This window comes from Orbicella faveolata, unplaced genomic scaffold (assembly GCF_042242905.1).
Source record: "Orbicella faveolata isolate gen_17 unplaced genomic scaffold, um_ofav_v1 contig_15, whole genome shotgun sequence".
NCBI lineage: Eukaryota > Metazoa > Cnidaria > Anthozoa > Scleractinia > Merulinidae > Orbicella > Orbicella faveolata.
The window spans coordinates 9084655-9107830 of NW_028301542.1; the positions used below are offsets into that span (position 1 = coordinate 9084655).

General features: G+C 40.6%; 1 protein-coding gene across 3 annotated transcripts; it reads left to right on the plus strand.

The window, feature by feature from the left end:
- The first annotated feature begins 1875 nt into the window (after positions 1–1875).
- Positions 1876–15681, plus strand: LOC149113444 (alpha-1,6-mannosyl-glycoprotein 4-beta-N-acetylglucosaminyltransferase-like). 3 transcript variants are annotated; one of them, XM_089288313.1, is made up of 4 exons: positions 1876–1972; positions 11131–11334; positions 13608–13691; positions 14009–15681. In XM_089288313.1, exons 2-4 carry the CDS (start codon positions 11157–11159, stop codon positions 15172–15174), a joined length of 1428 nt encoding a protein of 475 aa, XP_089144439.1. In that variant the 5' UTR covers positions 1876–1972; positions 11131–11156; the 3' UTR covers positions 15175–15681. The 3 variants fall into 3 exon arrangements, with proteins under 3 accessions (XP_089144439.1, XP_089144440.1, XP_089144438.1); XM_089288314.1 differs by lacking the exon at positions 1876–1972 and adding an exon at positions 2574–2608; XM_089288312.1 differs by lacking the exon at positions 1876–1972 and having other exon boundaries at positions 10856–11334.
- The last annotated feature ends 7495 nt before the right edge of the window (positions 15682–23176 follow it).

Below are 23176 nucleotides of genomic sequence, written 5' to 3' on the forward strand. Positions count from 1 at the left end.
ACCCCTCCCCCCGTTCACAGGGCTAATTTGGGCTCTCGGAGACAAAAGCCTCATTTCTTAAAATGACAAAATAGACGTATCGCCAATTTCTCGCACACAATATCTCCACTGGGTTTTAACCGAATGTTGTCAAATTTTCAACATTGGTAAAGGACACAATTATCTAGGTCTTAAATCTCCAAAATTTGCAATTTATGAAATTTCTTTCCCTGTTATTTAGTTAATATAGTTAATATTAATTAATATTAGTATACTTTTTCAAAATTTCACGAGAAAAACCCCCTCAAAACACTGTTTTCAGAGGTTTGTCTCCTGGAAAACTTGCTTATGGACAGGATGAACTTAATTCCATGCTTCTCCAACTATTCATTATTACGTTATCGCGTTTATAATGAACACCACTCTTTACCACTTAGAAGCTAGTTATTCATTAACTATCGTGGCATGTGAAAAGGAGTCCTTTAAAAAAAGTCCTTTAATTTAACGTGGTACCAAAACTGTTCCACAGAGTTTTTTTTGCAAAAAAAAAAATTAAGGTATAAGACCCCCTTAATGACCGGCCGCCGCAAGAAACAGTTCGCCGAGGGGGAACATTGAGGGTCTCGGGGAAACAAAACTCACTGTTGCCCATGGGGCCATTCATTAACTGCTTATTATAAAACCTCTAAGTGAATTACCTTTTTAAGCAAGTTAGTTGCATGGTTAAGCGAGAGACTATTATCTAAGGCCCCGACCACATGTATCCGGATAATTTTGAATCCTCAACTTCTTCTTTCCGGATTCAAAAATATCCCCGTCCACACGTAGCGTATTCAAATCGAATTCGCTTGTCCACACGCATTCGGTCGTATCCGGATTCACTCTAGAGAAACTAGGCCTACATACTGTGCCGCCATATTGGTTTATTGTTCGGTAAGAGACTGGACACGATTTTACTACGTCATCGGATTCGAAAATATCCGGATTCACCGTCCACACGTTATCGGATTCGTTGCGGATTTATTTTTTTCCACTCTGGAGAGCGGATTAAAAAATTTCCGGATTCGCAGCCTAATTCGCCGTATGCGTGTGGACGGAAGCCGTATCCGGAAAGAAAAAGTTGCAGATTCAAAAATATTCGGATAGCTGTGGACAAGGCCCAAGAGAACACACACCACAATGGGCCTCTTCCAATGATAATCGTTTTCAATCTAATTTTAGTGCGTGGTGAAACTGCGAGGTTATTTCAGGAAAGATATGTGATTGCTCAATTTAAATGGCGTCGTAACATTAAAGGTTTGGTTTTAATATTGTAATATTCTGCCCTGGGTATTGATATTCATGACATGTAGATAAGGTGTGGCGAATCGCTCTGGCCTGGGACAAGCCCAAACCAGGTTCAGAAGATCTCCGAGTAGGTGGCCCAGGCTTCAAACCCGGCTTCCTCGCAGGGAGGGCGGGTGGGGTGCCAACTGTTCGCTGCCACGGACTAGAGTAGAGTGCACAACGGGGAGTAATTGTTTCCGTTTTATATTAATATTTTCATATCATTAATTCACCCCTAGGGCATTTTTTACCGATTCAAATTGACTTTGAATAGGTAATCGAATATGCAAAATACGTGCGCCTGGATTTTCTGAACGCAATTCGTAAGGAAAGAGGAAGAAAATTCGAACTGTTCTACGCTTTGATAAAGCTTTCTACAGAGATGTTTTTTGCTTTAATCCGTTCAGCACTTTCCGAGAAATGACTTTCGAAAGTGTTAGAATGCAGTTATTGTCAGCAGCCATATTGACCCCTCATGTGAATCAGTCATGCAGAGAAATGACAAGACTTATTTTCATGAAAACTTAGGATAAGCACACAGAAGTCAATTTCATGCATGCCCAACGCTTTGAAATTGCCTTCCAAAGAGACCTCACTTGATCCAAACGTACGGTGCGGTAGTTCCGGAGCAGCAGCAGCTTCTTTCGCCGTGGACCTACAAACCTTAGTAAGTATTACACAGCATTTTCGGGGTTAAATATGCAGACAATTGCACCGGAATTTTCGGAGTAGAAGTTCCAACAAACTGGAGACAAATATTTTAGCTGTTATGCGCTTTGCAAAGCTTTTCGAAAGAGATATATTTGCTCCGTACTTTTCGAGAGACGACCTTAGGCCATTAGACGTTGTACTTCTGCCGTGGTTCGATAGTAGCACGGCGGGTGGGGGAACTCTGATTCAGACTTCGTGACAGAGTCGAAGCATATTCAGCATTTACTGATGCCTCGTAACAATTCTCCTCCTAACTCCCCGTGGGAACGCAATCTCGCCAAAATACATTGATATAATTTATGAATTTTGTTTGTCTCGACAGGAGCACGACGTTTGAATCGCTGCCGTGCCATAGTCGTGTAGCACGGCAGAGCTTGTCGATCTTAATCGCTTGCCGAATTTATTGCAAAAGTTTGATTCAGGCGCCGCACTTCTGCCGTGCTTTAGACGAACTTAATTCCTGAATTAAGTGCGGCACAGCAAAAGCACGACGTCTGAACTGGGCCTAGAATCGAGCCTAGAATGCGAATTCTTGTCGGCAGACATGGCGCCTCATGTGAATCAGTCATGCAGAGAAAAGACAAGACTTAAGGTGCGTTTCTTTAAGAATATCCGAGATTGGATTCTTACCAAGAAAACTTAGGATAATAACATAGAAGATAATTTTCCTGCTCAGCGCATTGAAAATTCTTTCCAAAGAGACCTCTCTTGATCCAAACAGTACCCTAGTTCTGGAGATGCAGCTTTTTTCGCCGTGGGCGTGAATGCAAACTGTTGTAAACATTACACAGCACTTACGAAAATATGAATGTGCAAAAATATGCACCGGGAGTTCCAACGAACGGGAAACAAATATTTCAGCTGTGTTTGATAAACCTTTTGAAAGAAACGCATTTCGTTTCAACCCGTTCAGTACCTTCCGAGAAACGACTTTCGAGCGGGTTAGAATGCACTTCTTGTCAGCAGCGAAATTTGCGCGTCAATTCTCGACGCTTGGTCCAATGATGCGACACCTATTTAAGTTAACTTCGGAGAAAGACGTAATATTTGCTACTAACCCGTTTTATTAGTAGTACTATTATTTATTATTAATCGTGTCCGCGTAATTGAGATGTAATTTTCCGACCGTTTACGGATGGAAAACGGCCTTTTCCATCCGTACAAAGTGTACGGATCGACAAGCCGTGCCACCCCGTCGACTCCGGTAAGTGAGTAAGTGATTTATTTTCTAATAAGTCTCCTTAAATGAGATGCAATTTTCCGAACGTATACGGATCGAAAACAGTCTTTTACTATCTGTCAAACTGTGCAGATCGAAAAGTTGTTTTGTCTGAACGTATCAGATTGTGTGTACTGGACAACCGTTCTTTCTTTTGAAGTTCCGAAAGTTTCTGCACGTTGCTGTTGTTCGGCTCGCAGACACTCGATCTCATTTGCAAACGTTTGCTTGGCTATTTTTAGTTCCAAGGCTAACTTCTCGGCCAGCGGTTTCTTTCTTAAAACGGAACGTTTACTTGAAGTAGTAGACTCACTTGGCGTAAAGAGTCGAGGTGTTTCACCTTCTCCTCTGTTTGAGGCACTCATCTTGGCGCGGCTTGAATGACTCTTTCACAATAATATAATAATAATAATAATAATAATAATAATAATAATAATAATGGCATTTCGGGCAGTATATCCACAGGGTGGCTCTTCGCCTGCCCGATGCTAACTAAATTTACAATTGTAAAATGGTTAAGAGATATCTAAAAATTTATATCTATGTGTAAACGAGATAAAATTGTGTTTTAAGATATGCTAAAATAAATAAATGAATAAATAAGTAATTAAAATTATGCCAGATGTTCTAAAGCTCTCTTAAAAATAATGTTTTTGGTGTCTTTACAAAATTTGATATAGTCTTGGTAGCACCTCACGTTGCTGGGCAACGTGTTAAATAACCCTGCAGTCTGGTCCTGTAGAGTATTATTAATTAAAGATCTCTCTAACTGAATACTGTTACTAGATCTTAAGCATCTTTCGTGTTGAAATACATTAACCACAGGGTTCGATGATAATTACACGCAGTTACACGGCTGACTTACAGCTTGGCTCGGCGATTTCGATCAATATCTGGCTGGGTGAACCAAATTTCGCTGCTGGACGACGATTAAACTTGGCTGGTTCGTTTAAGACAACTTTATTCGCGGGTTTTACACTCAGAACAACATCGCTTTCACCGCTCACGTTTTACAAACTCAACTCATGATCTAACACGCGCGCACGTGACCCCTAGCAACGAGCTGGCCTGTCATTTGTAACATGGCAACACGACGGGAAAGCGGGAGGCACGGATAGCACTTGACGCTGGGTGTCCCAACTGGACGAATTTGTGTATGCTCTCTGTAAAAGGAGAAAAGGCTGATGAGCACATACCTATGGGGCGCCGTTTGTAACGAAAATGATATAGCTTAATTTTATGGTTTTTTTTCGTTATTTACTAAATAAAGTTTTGTGATATGATATCATGCGTTAAGGATTTGATATATTAAATCCTGATTTCAAATCATGCGCTTATGATTTGATATAATAAACTATTATTTCAAATCATGCGCTAATGATTTGATATATGCTGATTTCAAATCATAAGTTTATGATTTGATATAATAAATCCTGATTTCAAATCTTGCGGTTATTATTTCAAATCACGACTTACTGATTTGAAATCATAGCTCATTCGTAAACTATTTGACGTCCGGCGGATGATGGTTAATTTAATCGCTTATTTAAAACCAAGAAAAGCCTTATTTCAAATAATAAATCATTATTTGATATCAGTAAAACCATGATTTAATTTAATAAGTAATAAGTAACTGCAGCGCGTCCTTGTGACTTGGCACGTGAGTTACTAATGCGGGAGTATATCGCAAAGATGACACACAACCTGAGAGAGTCTAGACAGCTAATCCGGTGACCAAAGATTTACTCACGCGGGCAGCCCAAGGCCCCAAGCGGCTTTACAGTTTCACCTTCCAAGAAAACATCCACGCACAACATTATCCTTGGGATAACTTGATGCTATATCTAAAAATAACTTGAGCGGGATTTTCCTTATCCTTTCTTGCTCGCAAGTAGTTTACGGGACGTCTTATAAAAAGAAACTGATAAAAATTACAGTTGTCTGCGACAAAAAAATGAGAGAACCCCAATGAAAAACCTTAACCAAATCTTTCATCCAAATAAAGACACTACGAAAATTTATAACCGCGTCAAGTCGACAGTTCCTAAGTATCAAACCCAGAATAGGTTTTTGCACCTTCCCGTCACTTAAGTGAGTAAGCCCTCCCGCTCACGGAGGTTTTCATTGTCTTTCCAGGCGTTCGGTAGTTGAGGAACAGCGCAAGCACAACTAATTGAACGCCTGTGAGGGGCTCACTATCTAATACGAAAAAAAAAAAAAAAAAAAAAAAAAATATATATATATATATATATATACATATACATACGCGACCCAACTGGGACAAGAATCTTAGCTATGCGAAAGATGTACGCAGACTGTACACTGTTAAGCCCACACTGGCCAGTGGATCCTGCGAGTCCATGGACTGCTATCAGAGAAGGAACAGTGCACCGTGTTTTTTTGCACAGCCAACGAATTCCAAACAAGTTGCGATGACGGGGACATACCGTAATTGTTAAATGAGACTCTTCAACTTCAAAAATGCCTAAAATATTGCACAAATTGAAGGATGATTACTTTGCGGAACGACAAAGATCAAACAGCTTGACCAAATAAGGTTGGCAATTGATGAATTTTTAAGAACGATTCATTCAAATCATTTGTATTACTTGCAGCAATAGGATCTGCACAACCGGAATAGGACATATTTCTAGCTCATAAACGTAATAAGGGGGAGGACCAGAATACGGAGGAGGGGGAAATGGCTCAACAAAAAGTTGGGACGAGGGAGGAATTGGTGAAAAAAGAAGGCAGGAGGGAGAAAAGGAAATGCTGGGAGTAGGAAGAACTGGATGGACCTGGATGGGGAAATAGTTTTATGGAATATTTAAAGTAGGGAGGAGAGAAAAATTGGTTTAAAATCTGGGGAGAAGGGAGATTTACCCTCCTGTTCCTCCCCCTTCCCCTCCCGTATAACGTAAAAATCGGCTTGTAAATACAGCCGGCTATAATCGTATATTTCGGAAAAGGGTTGAGGCCGCCAGGCCTCACCACTAAGAACTCTTTAAGGGATGCTCGCATAGATTTCATTTAGGTAAGAGTGTCGGAACTGCAAGGAGTTGTTCTTCTTCGAACAGATAAAGAATAACAATATTTAACTGCCTTAGCGGTAGTTCGCCTTGACAATAACCGTGACTTTTGAAGGTAACCTTGAATTTTCAGCAAGTTTTCAATTACAAATTAATTCCCGTCCAAACTAAACTAAACTCACACCCGCTTATTTAAAATTTGGTGCTTTTTAGGGCCTACACAGTGATCGAAAATGCTTAGTTAGGCCTGCAATACTAAACACTCTACCTGCACGAGCAAGCAGCAGTTTGAATTCACTGTCCACGCCAACATCGTCGTTTACTTTACAAAATGTCAGATGGCCATTGTGCGCTGGCCGATCGTTATGCACTCCACATTTGCAGGACTTTCTAAACTGGAGCCGGAATTACCACCGACCAAAGTCGAGTACTTACAAAACGCCATGGCAACGCGCGTAAGCGTGTTTCTCGGGAAACAAGTAGTTATTCCAATCCGGACAGCGTATTATCTCTTGGTGCGATTGACCAGAAAACCTTTTTTGGTAAAATTCTATTAGAATACACCGGTGGGGAGAAGTCCCCAGGACTATTCGCTGTGAAAAGTCCCTTTCAGAGTTTACATGAGGGGACTGGTTGCGGAGGATTGTTCCCTCGTGTGCAACTACGTACGTTTTGCAAATGGCGTAATACATTAGAACACTTTAAGGCCCGGTTTAAACGTTGCATTTTACATGGGCCGAATCTAATAATAATATGAGTCGGCTCGAATTTAAAAGTTCGGCATTTGATTTAAAATTGCTGAGCGTGAGCGACGTGTTCATTCCCTGACTCCGTTTCAACTTTCCCATCAATACGGCTGACAATGATAAGGAGCACATTTTCCGTTTAGATCGTTAATACTTTTCAAACACCATTTATTCGCGCAAACAGGATGAAGCGATTTACCATGCAGATGGCAGTGCATTACCTCTTAAATTCTGATTTTCGTTTCACTTTCAAGTTCATAGACTTCACTCTCCATCTTCTATGTAACTTTGCTGAAGAGAAGTAAGACCCACCGCATACACTAGTATCCTCAACAGTCGCTTCCCTACTCCGCATGTCATGTAGCATAGAGCGGTTGCTTGATGGCAGAAACATAATTGGTTTTGCAGGACTACGTTACACGATTGGAGCAAAGCAAGAACCACACATACTGGTATCTTCAACAGCCTTCCTTCTACATCTCCTACTGCAATTGCCGCCGAAAATTCCCTTCATCTTGTTGTGCGCATGTCATAAAGCACAAAACTGTGGAGTTATGGGTATAATATAACTTAACATTTATGAATTAGATTCGGCACATGTAAAATGCGGCGTTTAAATCAGCTGTCGAGCTTCAGTCAGAATATTCGACTGAACTCGCATTTAATTCAAATATGTCGCATTTAATTGATTTAAACGTTGCATTTTAGATGCACTTAATTCGGCAATTAGATTCTGCCACTACTCCGTAGGCCTTATTGCTGGAATCTCCGAAAACGTGTAAATGAGCTCCGCTCCATCCTAATGGAAAGTACGATCAGGGAATTTGAATAAGCGGGACGGTTTCCAACTCCTCAAACCATGTCCACCACTGAGGTTTAAGCTCCTCTAGCAATTGGCTGTCCCAGCTTACCTTCTGTTTCCACAATCCTTTCAATATCATTTTGACTCTCCCTGTGAATGGCTCATATCATTGTAATCTAAGTGGATCAAACACTTTTGCAGCAATACTCAAAACGCTTCTCTTTGTGATCTGGTCATGAAGCGCCTTAGTCTCTGATACGACTTTCATTAAAGGGAAACTGATTGTGTCGGCATTTGAATCCCACTCCAGGCCCAGAACTTTCGACTTTTTCAGTAGCAATGGTATTTTCAGCCACCAACTTCTCCTTCAGTTCACTTGAGTTAGTGAGGTTCATTCCTGCACTAACCAAGCGATGTCGTGAATGACGGTAATAGTGCTCCGCGTCGTCATCGTCACTAACTCCAGAGAGGACATTGTCCACGTACATGGAGTTCTTCAGGTCCTCTGCGACCCAATCATCCTTTTGCTTGTGTAGGTGATGCCTCAGGGTTGCTTCAAGGAGAACTGGTGAGGGGGATGCTCCAAACAACACTCGATGAAATCTATAGCATTCAATGTTCCTTTCTACATCGATTGGCTCTTGAAGGTTCTTAATCCATAGGAACCTTGTTGCACCTCGGTCGACTTTCATTAATTCAACTTGGAGAAAGACCTTTTCGATGTCTGCTGTCATGGCTATCTGAGGAACTCGAAACTTCATCAACAACGCACTCAGGTCTGGTAGAAGTGACGGTCCACCGTGAAGACAATCATTTAGACTGGGAGCATCAGATGAGGCTCTTGCAGAGGCATCGTAGACGATTATTATCTTGGTTGTGACTCTTTCTTCGTTAATAACAGGGTGATGAGGGATTTAGTGCAGGGTTCCAGTGTGACGGTAAGGGTTTCCCACCTTTTTAATGAGTCGTTCTCTTAACTGGCTGTGGATGATTTGATCATAATTCACGAGCTGCTCTGGATTTCTTCCCAGACGATCCACTAATGTACGCAGTCCCTTCTCATTAAGTCCCAGATTAAATGGCAGTGGCGGCCTATCTTGTTTTCATGGTAACTCACTGACCGTAAACAAATTCAGCAAATACCGCAACATCGCAAAACAACTTCACCAAATACCGCAATACTTCAATACCGAGTGGAAACTCGATGTCACACCGAAACCATAATACTCTGTGTGTTAAGTTTAGAGTAACTGATAGCAATGAAGAATTTGTTAGTAAACGTTAAGTTAGGTAATTTCCGATTTAGAGATTATAATCAAAATTCGTAATATCTATCGGCGTATTGGCTGATAATTAACTAACATTAACTTACTCTTTTCCGATTAAGGGAATGTTCAATTGGAGACTAGAAAAGACTCGGAAAACGTTGGAGAACTTTGAGGATAATTTATATATGTCTGAATTTATGAAACCGTGCTAATTTCAACACAACCACCCTGACATTTTCCAAGAAAATACACAGGCTTTTTCACTCAATCAAGCACAGGCACTCTGTCAACACACAGCCTACTCACCCACCTTGCTTGTGTCTGGCTGGCTGGCTGCCGGCCCCTAAGGCTGCAGGGCATTGCTGGCCAAGGCTGTCCTGCAAAGAAAATGAGCAGTTTTAACTGAGGAAAGTGCCTCTCTCTATGACCCTCCCCCCCTCCCCGCTGGGGTTAGGTCCTGGCAGCCCCGCTTGGTATCAGCTGGTAGCCAGGTCCCAGGGCTGTCTTCTCCCACCATCCTTGACGGAAGCCCACCTGGCTTTTCAAGCACCGCAAAGGCCTCCCCGCCAGCTATCGCCTGCAGGCAGGCGTGAACGTTTTGCCTTAAATTTGACACGGTTTTCATAAATTCACACATATATATACTGTCCAAAATGCCAAAACACCGCATCATGCAGGTTCAAAATACCGCAAAAAATTGTCTAATACCGCAATACCACAGCCTGTGAACGCAGACGTATTTCCGGCTGTCACTTGGTTCGGCGGAACCAAGTGACAGCCGGAAATACGCCTGCAATACCACAAACCCCAATGTCTCTCCTCAAGGACGAAAACAATGTGTTCATATTGTTCACGATCAACCTCAAAGCTAATTGGTTTTCTTCAACCATTATGTTTCCAAAATAAAAGTCCGCCTTTCGTCAGGCGCACCATTTCGTAGCTGAATTTTGAAGACAAAAAACAACAAAGTTTTCAAGATTGTTGTATACCAAACAAAATTTAATTTTTTTGACGATGGCGTTCAACAACAATTCTGATATTGCAGCAGCGTTAAACGAGTGTTCTTCCGTTCAGGAGTAGGAAAATTTGATTGGTTCCGTCAGGATTACTGAAGAGTAAGCCGTCTTCTCTCTCCGATGTAAGGTCCCTGCTGGACCTTACACTGGAGCGTGACTGGAGGGAAAAGTGTCTGCCTCCCTTACAAGTCCTTCTAATTTCTAGCGCCCATTAAAAAAAATCTGTCTTAAAGGATATAAACCTAAAATCCTATATGTAAGCAAATTTGTTTTATGTTCTTTCCACGTCTGATAACATCGTGCATTGCCAATGACTGTTCAGTGTGTTCTTGAAAAGCACGTCACGTGGCCAGCTGTAGCAAAAGGCATACCGTAAATCCTCGAATTAGCTCCCCCTGGAATAAGCGCCTCCTTCAAATAAACGCCCCTCCTATCAGCCAAAATTTAACATAACCGCCCCCCACCCTCGAATAAGCGCCCCCCTCCCCTCCCCCCATTTCGTGGACGAGTAATGAGACAACAAAGGATGTATAGTTTTCGTCATGTAGTATTAGCTTTGTACATTGTTTCAGTTTGTCAACACGTTTCGTTTGGAAAAAAATTACAAGTACTAACGGTGCCGCGATTTAAACTTTAGGATCAGCGTTTTATGTCGATAAACAGCTAATGTTGCTGTTTATGCGGATATGCTGTATTAAAAAATGAACATGTCAGGCCACGATTTGGGAAAAATTTAATAAGCGCCCACCCACCCCATCAAGTTAATGACAGAGTTTTGAGGGTCACCTGCTCTTCAAACGCCCTCGTGAATCCTAATTAAACCACAACAGCCAGGCTTCACGCTCACAACCGTGCACCTGTCATTATAGTCTTCTTATATTCAGTCTTCTAAGCAGGGAAATGCGTCTAGCTCACGTTCAGTATGGATCGCTAGAAAACACTGCAAAAATGCGCGTGCTGAAAGCCTATTTCTATGTGTCCCGTTCCTGCAATTAATGTTCCTGTGTTCATTTATATATTCTTCTCCGTTGCAGTTCAAGAACACCAACCAATTCTAAGTATGCGTTGCAGATTTAAGCGCAGGTCTCATACAAAGTTTGCCTTTATGGTCTTCACGGTTTTCGCCATCGGGGTTCTCTTTGGAAACGTGTTCACTCCATTACCACTGGATCATCCGGATCAAGAGGATGGACTGCCAAATATCGTGACGGAAACCTCAAAATGGAATCGGTTTCTGGGTGAGTAAACTAAAAGTTCCATAAACCTAAACGCTCTAAGGGCCGATCCGCACTAGCAGACAAAATTGTAAAATTAAGAATCGTAAATATAAACGCAGTGGTTGCGTCTATCGCCAGCAGGTCAGATCGATTGAAAGAAATTTATTTTTCTTGAAACTAAAGCTGCTCATTTTTAGGCGATGATGACAACTGTGAATGAAGTCAACAACGATAAAACAAAGGTACCGGATGAATTTATTTTTCGTAGTGTTTCGCCCGTTTTTTTTTTACTGCAATCTGCCGAACTCGATAAGTAAATTGATTGACAATCGATGTACCTGTAAGCTTATTATTAAAACTACGGGTGCATACGTTTATGCAGAAGAAGAATTGCGTCTGTGTTTTTATGTTTTAGTCCATTATTTTGTAGTCCTTATTATTCACCTCTGAAAATTATACTAAAACAATTATTCGCCTCAGCTCAGTGAACATTGGTGAATATCCACCAATGTTCACTTCGCCTTTGGCGAATAATTGTTAAGAGGCCCGGCGCCTAAGAAACGACCGATGATTTCCAGCTAAAAAATAAAATCGGCCGATTTTTATCTCCCAAGCAGAGGTTACCGAATACTATCTAAAAATGAATTTCTTTTGTTTCAGTTTCGCTTTAAACCAAAAATATCGAGCCACAAACTTTTTCCGTCTGATAGCAGCAAAATCAGGCCGAAAATAAGCCCCCGCAAAAAACTGTTCAGAAATTACTATCGCAACGCAAAATAATGAGAAAACTACACAGTGTTGAAGAAAAAGGCCTTTTAATGCAATAACATTCGATAAACATCAAAAAACTGCCGAAGCGATTAAAAAATAGAGTTTCAAATGATGCATACTAAATTAGATGGAGCGTTGGAGCTGATTTTAAAATAATTATTTCTCAAAAGTTCAAGGCTTTTGAAAGCAATCACAGTGATGAATTAGACATTGGAGGGATATACATCACGTTTCTGGAAAAACATTTTTCGGCCAAGGTATATTGACTTTGTACAAAGCGTTCAAAGTTACCGTGTTTACCGTTATCCTGCTACTTCGGCGAAACACTTCTCTTTTGCCAATACAGCCGTGGATAGCGTGGTAAACGCCACTTTAAACCTTGCTAGGCATTCAAAGACCATCCTAAGTAGAAGGACGTAGAATTAAAAGAGAAAGGAATATGAAAATACGCAGAAAAAGAAAATAAAAACTCGAAATTACCATCTGCTAACGAAAGTTGAATCTGGAAAATGTCGTGGCGTGACAGCGGCCTAAGCACTAGGCGAAGAGAAATCTCAAACTCTCATCAGTTTAAACATTGATATTGGCAGTGGCAATGTCTGAGGCAAAGTCATTTGTAGACCTTTTACTTTAAACACATTCAAGGAAGTTAAACAAGACCAAAATCGTGTTGTCGTGTTGTCCCATTGTCTACAAAATAGATCCACACAGTACATATTTAATCTTTGATTTGTAAGTTGAACAAGAATTTGCCGGTATCGTGTCAACTTAGGAGTTTCTGCATGTGAACAACGATTAAATCATCGGAAAAAATCTGATTTTGATAATTTCATATTGTTTCTGCTTATTTGGCGAATTTCCAGAAGTTCTTGAAAGAAAAGTCTTTGTACGCCCTTGCATACGGTGGGAAAAACTGTCCTGTCCTGACAAAGTCCTGAAATAAATGTACGTTAGCAGGAAAGGCACTAAAGTCGGACAACTTTTCTCACTGGAGACGGCATTGAATATTCACGAAACGGAATTTATAATGTCAAAAACCGTATCAGATTGTAGAAAGTGGAAAATATGAAGCTTTTTTTTGTCTCCAACGGTTTTAATTTGGCCAGAAATTAAATGTGTCGCCCGTGTTCGGCAACTCGCTCGTCACTCGTGGAGTATCGCTAAGTAGGAAAATAGTTATATGATTTTGAACAAAATATGTTGTTCCTCGTCAAATCAAACCCAGAGTGCTCGAGCTTAGTATTAGGAGAGGCCAGAGCAACTTGGGCATTTTCTTTCTTTTTGTTTCTTGCCGTGAGAAAAAGACTATTATCGTGTCGTTTCGGCGACACAGGTCGGTTTTGACTTTCGATCGCACTGCAGGGGCAGCCTGACCGTATGCGAGGATGTGACGTGTTCAAGTAACCTATTCGCCTAAAACAGCGCGCGCAATTTCTAGTCACCCCTTTCTGATTCCCAAGTCACTTCCAGACCTAAGTCAAGGCACACGAAAGTCACTTAAGTACTTTTCTTGATCTTCACAGGAAAACAGCCTTCTATTTGCTTGGAAAGAAAGATCATAAACAGTTCCACAATAACTAGACTGGGAAGCTACCCTAAAGGAAAAGGTGAGATTAGAATATTACATTTCAAATGCTATGTAGCTACGGTGCTGTGCAATGAACATTAGTCAAGACAATATGAAGGGTAAGAGAGTTAATTACCCTTTTATGCTCTAATTGGATCCAGTCCTCCCGTGGATAATCTTGTTGCTCAAACTTCGTAGCTGTTTTCGTGGATCTAGAAAATGCGTGTAGGGACACTTTGGCTGATCACGTGCTTGTTTTTGGCCGTCAATCTTTAAAGCTATACTTCTTTTAAAAAACATCCCTTCCATAAGAAAGTCTTGGAAGTGTAAATGCAACCTGTTTTGTTTCCACTTTAGGCTTTCTTACTATTGGAATCTCATCAATTGCTCGTCCTAGTGGAGATAACTACCTTATTAGAACGATCCAAGGCTTGATAAACCAGACGAGTGACGAGGACAGGCGCGAAATCTTCGTAGTGATATTCCTCGCCGACTTTGATGAAGCATCTAAATCTGCCACTTTGGTGGGGTTGTCGAATCATTTCAGGAAATTCATTGACCAAGGTTTTATCCGTGTAATTTTTGCACCAAATGAGTTTTACCCAGCGCTCTCGAATATGAAAACCAAATTTGGCGATAATCCGCAGAGGATCTTTTGGCGCTCAAAGCAGAACGTGGATTTTGCATTTTTAATGTGCTATTGCCACGGTCTCTCGCAGTACTATCTTCATTTAGAAGACGATGTATTCCCAGCGCCAAGCTTTTATCCCAAGCTCCGTGATTTTATCTCATCGGTTAAGACAACTTGGCCCAGTCTGGACGCTTCCGCCATGGGACACGTAGCCAAAATTTATCACGCCAACGACCTGGAGAATCTTGCCACCTATTTTTACCTCATGTACGACGAAATGCCCGTAGATTGGTTGATTATATTTTGGCGACAGATTAAACATGATGGACATTACCTCAGTTTTCCTCCAGCTTCCCTGTTTCAACATATTGGAAGTCATTCTTCTTTTGCGGAAAACAAGGGCCGTGATACCACCGTATCAAGGGAAAAATATTTTGACCAGTACGATCTCAAATACAAGGGTTTGAATCCTTTGGCTAACGTCAGCAGCCAAATGACGTCTAGTTATGGACATCCTCAAGATGCTTACAACAGGGGTTATGGCTATTTCAGGACCAAGAAAGTCAAGAAAGATGACTTTATTATTGTCCAGTTTACTCGAGCAGTGTCTATACGTAAAGTGTTCGTTGATACAGGCTCTTATATTGCTCCTGATGATCACCTTCGGTCGGCTGTTTTGCAAGCAAGTTTTAACAATAAAAACGAACTGCAGACAAATGCAAATGAAATTAAAACTTGTACAGTATTTGAGACAATTGGAAATTTCCAACACGGGAAAGTCGAAGTCACTTTCAATGAAAGTAATAAAATGACATCTTGTTTACGGGTGTTGGTGACACAAGACCAGACTAACTGGGTTTTCTTCAGGGAGATTGATGTTTGGCAAGTTTAAACTCAAGTCTTTGTACTCAGGCCCTAGTTCAGTTTCAAATTTGCAGAGAGGATTATTATAGGCAAGAGACTATCTCGTTTTCCTCATTAATAATAACAATAACAACCACGACAACAATAGAGGTAGTCATACATATTAACAGGATTGTTTTTAAAGTTTTGCGTAGAGATCAAGATAGAGTTGTAAGAACAGCAATGATTAATTCTTATGGAAATGGAGGGTTAAGGGTGTTAGACCTTGAGACTCTGATAAAATCTCTCAGATTGTCGGCTAAAAAGGTTGCATGCCAGTGAAAACGCTGGCTGGAACTGTTACCTCACTCATATGCTTTAATCATTTAGAGGTGTCTTTCTTTTTCACTGTGACTATGATCCTGAGGATTATAATATATCAAATCAATTCTATGCCGAGTTGATTAAGTTCTGGGCTGAGTTTAGGAACGCCGTCTCTGATAAGGACAATAAAAGCTCAATTATGTGGAATAAAAACATAAGGATAGATGGCAAACCTGCTTTTTCTATAACAAAAAAATTATTTGAAAAAAACATAACGTTAATCAGTCAACTAGGTTTATCAGTCAAAGAACAATTTGGATTGATTGGATGTTATTAGACAAGAAACGAATATTAGTTGTAATTTCTTAGAGTGGTCTGGTTTAAGATCGGCAATACCCTATTTCTTGAGGAAGGATGATGGTGACAGTAATATAACAAAGTTGGGTTTTTTTCGTAATTCTCTATTTTCCAATTGCCCATAATTCACTCTGTCTGCCCCCCAAATTTTGCATAAACTATTGTTGTGAAATACTCTTGGAAGGTCTGCATATTCCCGAGAGCATTTCACAACAATAGTTTATGTAAAATTTGGGGGGCAGACAGAGTGAATTATGGGCAATTGGAAAATAGAGAATGATGCTTTGTACGACGTAAGTTTGGCCAAAAGCAAACAGTAATATAATTTGTTAATCCAATTAAAAGCTACCTTACCAAACGCTGCAAAAAAGCTAGCTGAAGGATAAATTTAACATCAGATATGAGGATTATCTCAGGTATACCTTCTACCAATAAAAGTTTGCATAGAAACGTCTTTAAGAAATTTTCAGTTTAAGGTGACTCAAAACAGTTTCCAGCCCTTAGATTTTGATAAGTTGTTATATTCACTCTTTATCACTTGGTGCTACAATCATGGTATCACAAAACTGTCCAATCATTGGTGGACACGTTGTTATCATTTTCGTGAGACAAAACGTTACCATAGCAACAGTATGATCTGCTAAAAATACCCTTAATTACAGCTCTAGGGGCTTGTAATTCAAAAACTACACGGTGAATTTTTTATATTATCAAATTTTAGTAAGCATGATAAGACGCAACTTTTGGCAAAGTTTAAAAAAATTCCGTACATAGGGTTCAGAGCTTCCTTAAAATTTTGAAAATTTAAGGTGGCTCTGAACCACATGTACAGAATTTTTTTAAACTTAACCAAAAGTTGCGTCTTATCATGCTTACTAAAATTTGATAATATAAAAAAGTTTCAACATGCAGTTTTTGAATTATAAGCCCCTAGAGCTGTAATTAAGGGTGTTTTAAGCGGGTCATACTGTTACTATGGTAACGTATTGTGTCACGAAAATGATAACAACGTGTTTACCAATGATTGAGCAGTTTTTTGATACCATGATTGTGGCATCCAGTGATAAAGATCAAGAGTGGTTGTAAGGACCCATCAAAATCTAACCGCTAGAAACTGTTTTTAGCCACCTTACGGTACTTAACTATACAACTTGTACAAATGTTCTTTTGAAAAAATGGGAGTAGTAGACTCAGACATTTGTTCTTTCTGTGGATTAAGTAGAGTAGATAGAACATATAATAAAATGACTCATTACAAATTTTATTTATGTGGGAGTTCATGGACAGCTTGTCATCGATATAAGAGCGTAGGTCCCTAACAACTGACGATCTCATAACATCAATGTTTCCCACGATAATCGAAGAAATATTAACTTAAGATAGCTGTTGTCGGGTTCCTATCATAAGAAATTCCGTTTTTTCATCATTGAGAAGGAGTTTGTCGTGGTCCATCCATAAGCGAATGGCCTTAATGTAATTTTGGGCGGCAGTTATAGCACCTTGTTGTCTTGACAACTCATTCGGCCTGAAGGAGAGATATAACATTGCACAGGAGAATAATATTCTTCACACTTTTCATAAGAAATAGAAGTTTAAGCCTTTGACGCTTTGATATATAATTAGACTAGCATTAATTTTCAGCGTCTTACATTAACCATGTGACCCAGGTTTTTTCTTAAAAGTATATACAGTGTATTGTGTGTGCGTGTTCAACACGCACGCACAATTCACTGTATCTACACAAAAAGTTTTTGTGTAAATATGTGTGTGGTGACCGTAAATTCCTGTATACTTAAATTTTTGTAAATTTACACGAAGCAATGCATAAATAAAGACAGGAGGGAAAAAAATCATCATCAAACCTAACAACAACAACAACAACAACAACAGTGACAAGAAAACAATAGCAACAGTAACAACATTAAAAACAACAACATCATTATCATCAACAAATCAACAACAGCAGGAGTGACAAGAATAATAATACCAACAGCAATAACATCAACATCGTCTTTAACAGCAACAACAGACCGCAATTATTTGGTCCTTTCTATTATACAGAGGAAATATTTCGCAGTTATGAAACGGCGACGTTTTTGGCCCTTTCTTTTATGCAGAGGAAATATTTCTTAGTTATTAAACGGCGAAGTTTTTGTCCTTTCTGCTATACAGGAGAAGTAGTTCGCTGTTATAGGCCCTTTGCAGGATCCGGTCACATGGTACGGAATTAATTACGCTGGGACGCAAGTTACACAGTGGGACTTTCAAAACAAAAGAACTCGTACCACTCCAGCCCGACTTTGCTTTGTTATGAAAGTCCCACTGTGTAACTTGCGTCCCAGCATAATTAATTCCGTACCATGTGACCGGATCCTGCAAAGGGCCTATTAAACAGCGAACCGTTTGGCCCTTTCTATTACACAGAGATAATATTTCGCAGTTAATTAACGGCGAAGTTTGATCGGTCATAAATTAAAAAATAATTTTTACTATTTTTAAAGAGAGAAATAGGAATCGAGAGTGAACAATCTAATTGTTCTAGTAGAATTCTAACTGAAATTAAAGCAAATAAGGAGTTTCCAAATATTTTTCTACGCATTATTGAACTTTACGCTCTAACAAAATCGCACTTGTCCAGTTGTCCTTGGTAAATTTTCAGTTGTTTACGTGCGCGCACCCGTTTTTCAATAATTTCAAGTCTTTGAAGTCAAGAAATCGTTGATGTCCTTCTTCTAGTCTTTTCAGGAATTAAGTTATCCACTTACATCTAAACATTCTTCCAAAACTTCGGAAAAACGATAAAAATGTCGCATTTCGTGGACGACCGACAGCCACTGCAGTTTAATTAAACAATAGAGTGTTTCTGTCGAGGAACTATCGGTTGATAGTTGCCCCGCGGAAATTTGATGTTCTTAAAACAAATATTTGCCCGAGAAGCGAAGCTTCGAGGGCAAATATGCTAGTTTTAAGAACATCAAATTTCCGCGGAGCATTTGCATTACCACACTAAGTGTTCATCTCGCTTGTCCAAAGGAGACTCAGTCGTGGAAATGATAAATCAGGTCTGTTTTTGTTTCGATTATTAGAGTTTGCAGGCCGCACAACACTTGTGTCCAACTCTTTTCCTTTTCTTTACCGCATTTGCTCCAGACAAGTAGCTCTAACTAACCTACATACATTCGAATTTTTTCGTTCTTCCCCAACATTTCGTCCGCCATTTTGAAAGCTCGTGGGCTATTAAGCCTGGCTTGCATGCAACTACCGGTTTTTTTTTTCTGGAATCGGTGTGTTGAACGCCTCATCAGGCATGGTTTAGCTCAGTAACCGACGGCAACGATAGGGTGTAAAAGTACTCACGAGTGACCAAGAGTGACCAAGAATGACCACGAGTGACCACGAGTGAGATTACATCAAAAAATGTCAGTGATGTAATTATGACGTCAGTAAGAAGTCATTGTGAGGTCTTATCATTAAATAATGACCTTACCACCAAACTAAGGCTCTTTGCAGGTGTAGTAATCAAATATTAGAGCAATGGCTGTGCTTCACAATTTGATTTTTTTCCTTTTCAAATATTAGCTGCTTTTTTATTTGTGCAAGGGAAGAAAAATTCGCCCGATTTTACTAAAAACTGCGCGCGGACTTTGCATGCTTTTTTTGATCGAAATAACAGATAAACCATTCTAGCCGGAAAACACAGCCTTTTGGCAACCTCCAAAACTAGGTGGAAAAGCTGGTACAGACTGGACTGCGTTACACCGCACGAACGTAACTAGTGATCACTAGTGTAACTAGAACATGTCCGATAATTTTTAGCGACGACTCAAGATAAAGGAGGTGTCTCCTCTATGTCCTTCCCTTCCCTTCCGGAGATGTTTAAAATCGTGGTATGTGGACTATAGATTTCAGATTGCATGCCATAAAATGAAATTGAAAAAAAATTGAAAACAAGTTGAAAGATAAATTTTGCGAGTTGCAGCTAGGCAAATGGCCACGATTTGTTGTCAGAAAACTAACTTACCCCCGAATTGTACAGCTTACCAAAACGCCGTGATTTGTGGTCAGCATGGTTTATTCGACGTTTCAAGGTTAACATTTTTCAATTGTGAAAACAAGACGTAAACTCGCGCAATTCAAACAAATACAAACGCAGGGTAAAAATGTTTGGTGACGCGCTATCTAGTGCTATTAGAGTTATAACGTGGCCTACCATATCAGGTCCCCCATATCAGACCCCAACATACAATACGAGACCCCGACCTACCATATCAGACCCAAACGTACCATATCAGACCATGGACTACCCCGATGGACCTGGTCCATGGACTACTTGAATGGACTACCCATGGACTACCCTAAATGGACCACCCTGAAATCTGTGGCAAACATAAATTTAACAAAGCTAGAACCCGAACAAAAGATGTGATCGATCGACAAACACAATTACGGAACTCTTGCGATGTAACAGATTTAATCCCCAACTGGACCTTTGTCACAAAATATTACAACCGAAATAAAGGAAATGAGTTGCTTTTCTCGTTCCCTGTCATGCCGTAAAGAATTGGCTCACAAGTCAGAGATGAATGCGATTATATATGCCAAATTTCCACTTACCATCTAGCGTCCTTTTCATGTTATGAGCGACCGTGAGCGACTCGTGAGCGACGTCTGCGCCTGCTAGCTACACTCATTTGGCCAGGGGGAAGAAATACAAGATGGTGGTGTATGGGTGTATGGGGTTATGTGAATGTCGTGTCTTATCATATAGGTAACAAAAGGAAAACTCGCTCGAATCCAATATTTTGTGACAAAGGTCCAGATGTTAAGGTAGGAAACGTTTGAGGATTAAATCGCAACTGTTCTGATCTGATTTTGTTCGGGATCGTTGAATCTGGTAAATCGCAAGTGTTCCGTAATGTGTTTGTCGATTGATCGCATCTTTTGTTCGGGTTCTAGCTTTGTTAAATTTATGTTTGCCACAAATTTCAGGGTGGTCCATTTAGGGTAGTCCACGGGTAGTCCATTCAAGTAGTCCATGGACCAGGTCCATCGGGGTAGTCCATGGACTAGGGGTCAGCGAAATGTACCGACCCTAAATAAACCCCTTCAGGCGGCTGGTATGTCGGCTCATAAATGTGCGCGGCTGAGTGATTGCCCGAAAAATGAATCTTTGGCGAAGGTTCGAGGGTTTCTGATCATTGTTGTAGTCGCGCACGAAAAGCGTGGGGTCTGAGATTGTAGGTGTCATGTTCGGGGCCTGATATTGTAGTCTTGCCGCAAAACGTAATAACTAACATTGTCGGGGCCTGATATTGTAGTCTTACACGAAAAGCGTGCGGTCTGAGATTGTAGGTGTCATGTTCGGGGACTGATATTGTAGTCTCGCGCGAAAAGCGTGGGGTCTGACATTGTCGGGGCCTGATATTGTAGTCTTGCACGAAAAGCGTAATAACTGACATTGTCGGGGCCTGATATTGCAGTCTTGCACGAAAAACGTAATAACTGACATTGTCGGGGCCTGATATTGTAGTCTTACACGAAAAGCGCGGGGTCTGAGATTCTAGGTGTCATGTTCGGGGACTGATATTGTAGTCTTGCGCGAAAAACGTAACTGACATTGTCGGGGGCCTGATATTGTAGTGTCACACGAAAAGCGTGGGGTATGAGGTGGAGAGTCTGAGATGGGGGGTCTGAGGTGCGGGGTCTAAGGTGGGGGACTTGGGAACTGAGATGGGGGGGGGGGGTCTGAGATGGAGGGTCTGAGGTGGGGGGCCTGAGATGGTGGCTTGAGATGGGGGCCTGAGATGGGGGTCTGAGATGGGAGGTCTGAAATGGGGGGCCTGAGATGGGGAGAACGTTCCAAACCCTGATCGTCTGGTGGGTCGGCTGGCCGAAATCACGAGACTTTGTTTTCTCAAGAAATATTTATTATAAGTTTTGGCGTTCTGAAATTGAACGCTCACTTGCGGAAACAAATCTTAGCAATAAAGAAATGCTTTTACTGGGAGTTTATAGTTCCCTACAAAGCTTATAGTTTGACAAGTTTAATTCATTCATTAGCAGTTAACCTCACATGCAGATCGTTATCTGTTATTCGATCAAACAAAATTGGCAAAGTCAGCGAGTGAAGTTTTGAGCCTTTATACTTCATTTAATAAGATCGCTCGGATTTTCTTACCTTTCACAACTGAAAAAAGATCGCAAATGAAGCATGAAAGAACAGGAGGTCAACAGTCAATATTTGGAAGAAAAAAAATCGAATTGTGAACGCACAGGCAGTGCTCTCAACACTATTAAATAGCCTAAGTTTGGCCACTGGTCAGGTCATTATTTGATGAAATGACCTCACAATGACTTCTTAATGACGTCATGATAATTTTTTGACTTAATCTTAACCGTGGTTACTCGTGGTCACTCGTGGTCACTCGTGGTCATTCGTGGTCACTCGTGGTGACTGGTGGTCACTCTTAAGTACTTTTAGACCCTACCGACGGCAACCGACGAAAAGCAGACGTTGTCGCGACATCTTGGGAGCAAGTGTGCACGCATTCAGCGCGTAAAGAAAAGAAAAATAGACAAAGATTCCTCCTAAAGTAAGTAGGTTTCAAGTCAACGGGCAAAAAAGCTAAATAAACTCATGTTTAGGCAAAGAAATCCCGGACTGCTGTTTCCCGTTCATCGTCAAGTGCCGTAAGCGTTTCCTTTCTATTAGAAGCTCAGTAGCTTAGTAGCAGCATATAGACAGGCCTAACTAGAGGAGGACCTACCACAAATAGAGAGCAAAAAAGTCATAATTGAGGTCCATGGAGAAGAAAAGCAAATGTTAGAATTTAAGAGTGCCTGCCTGTAAAAATCAGACAAATTCTTAATTTTGCGGCAAGGGTCGAAAATTCGATTTCGCTCATATTCTTATGGTAGACAGCCTAGGGCATGACAAAAACTACTGGATAGTTTTTTTTGGCAAAATATCCTTTTATTTCAAAGAAATATGCAAACTGTCAACTTATTTAATGGTTGAATCCCATGAATCTGTGACCCTCTTTCGACACATCTGATCTCCACTGCATCTAAGTCAAAAACGGCTGAGTCATTTGCAATCCAAAATAGGAAAATAGGAAGGGTAGTAATCCTGTAAACACAAATGAGAAATCGGCCTCTCAACGTCTGCATGCGCTTCGATATGGAGGCTTTTTGGAAGGTTTCTTGATCCCATCTTTTGATTTTCTTCCATTGTGTTTTCTATGAAAAACGGACGGCTGATAACGGGAAAGGAAAAGTGAATTGTAGGTCCATGTCTGCTTCCTCCGCCCTCATGTATTAGCAACTCCTTATATTTTCCGAGGAAAGGTAGATAAAAATTAAAAAAGTGC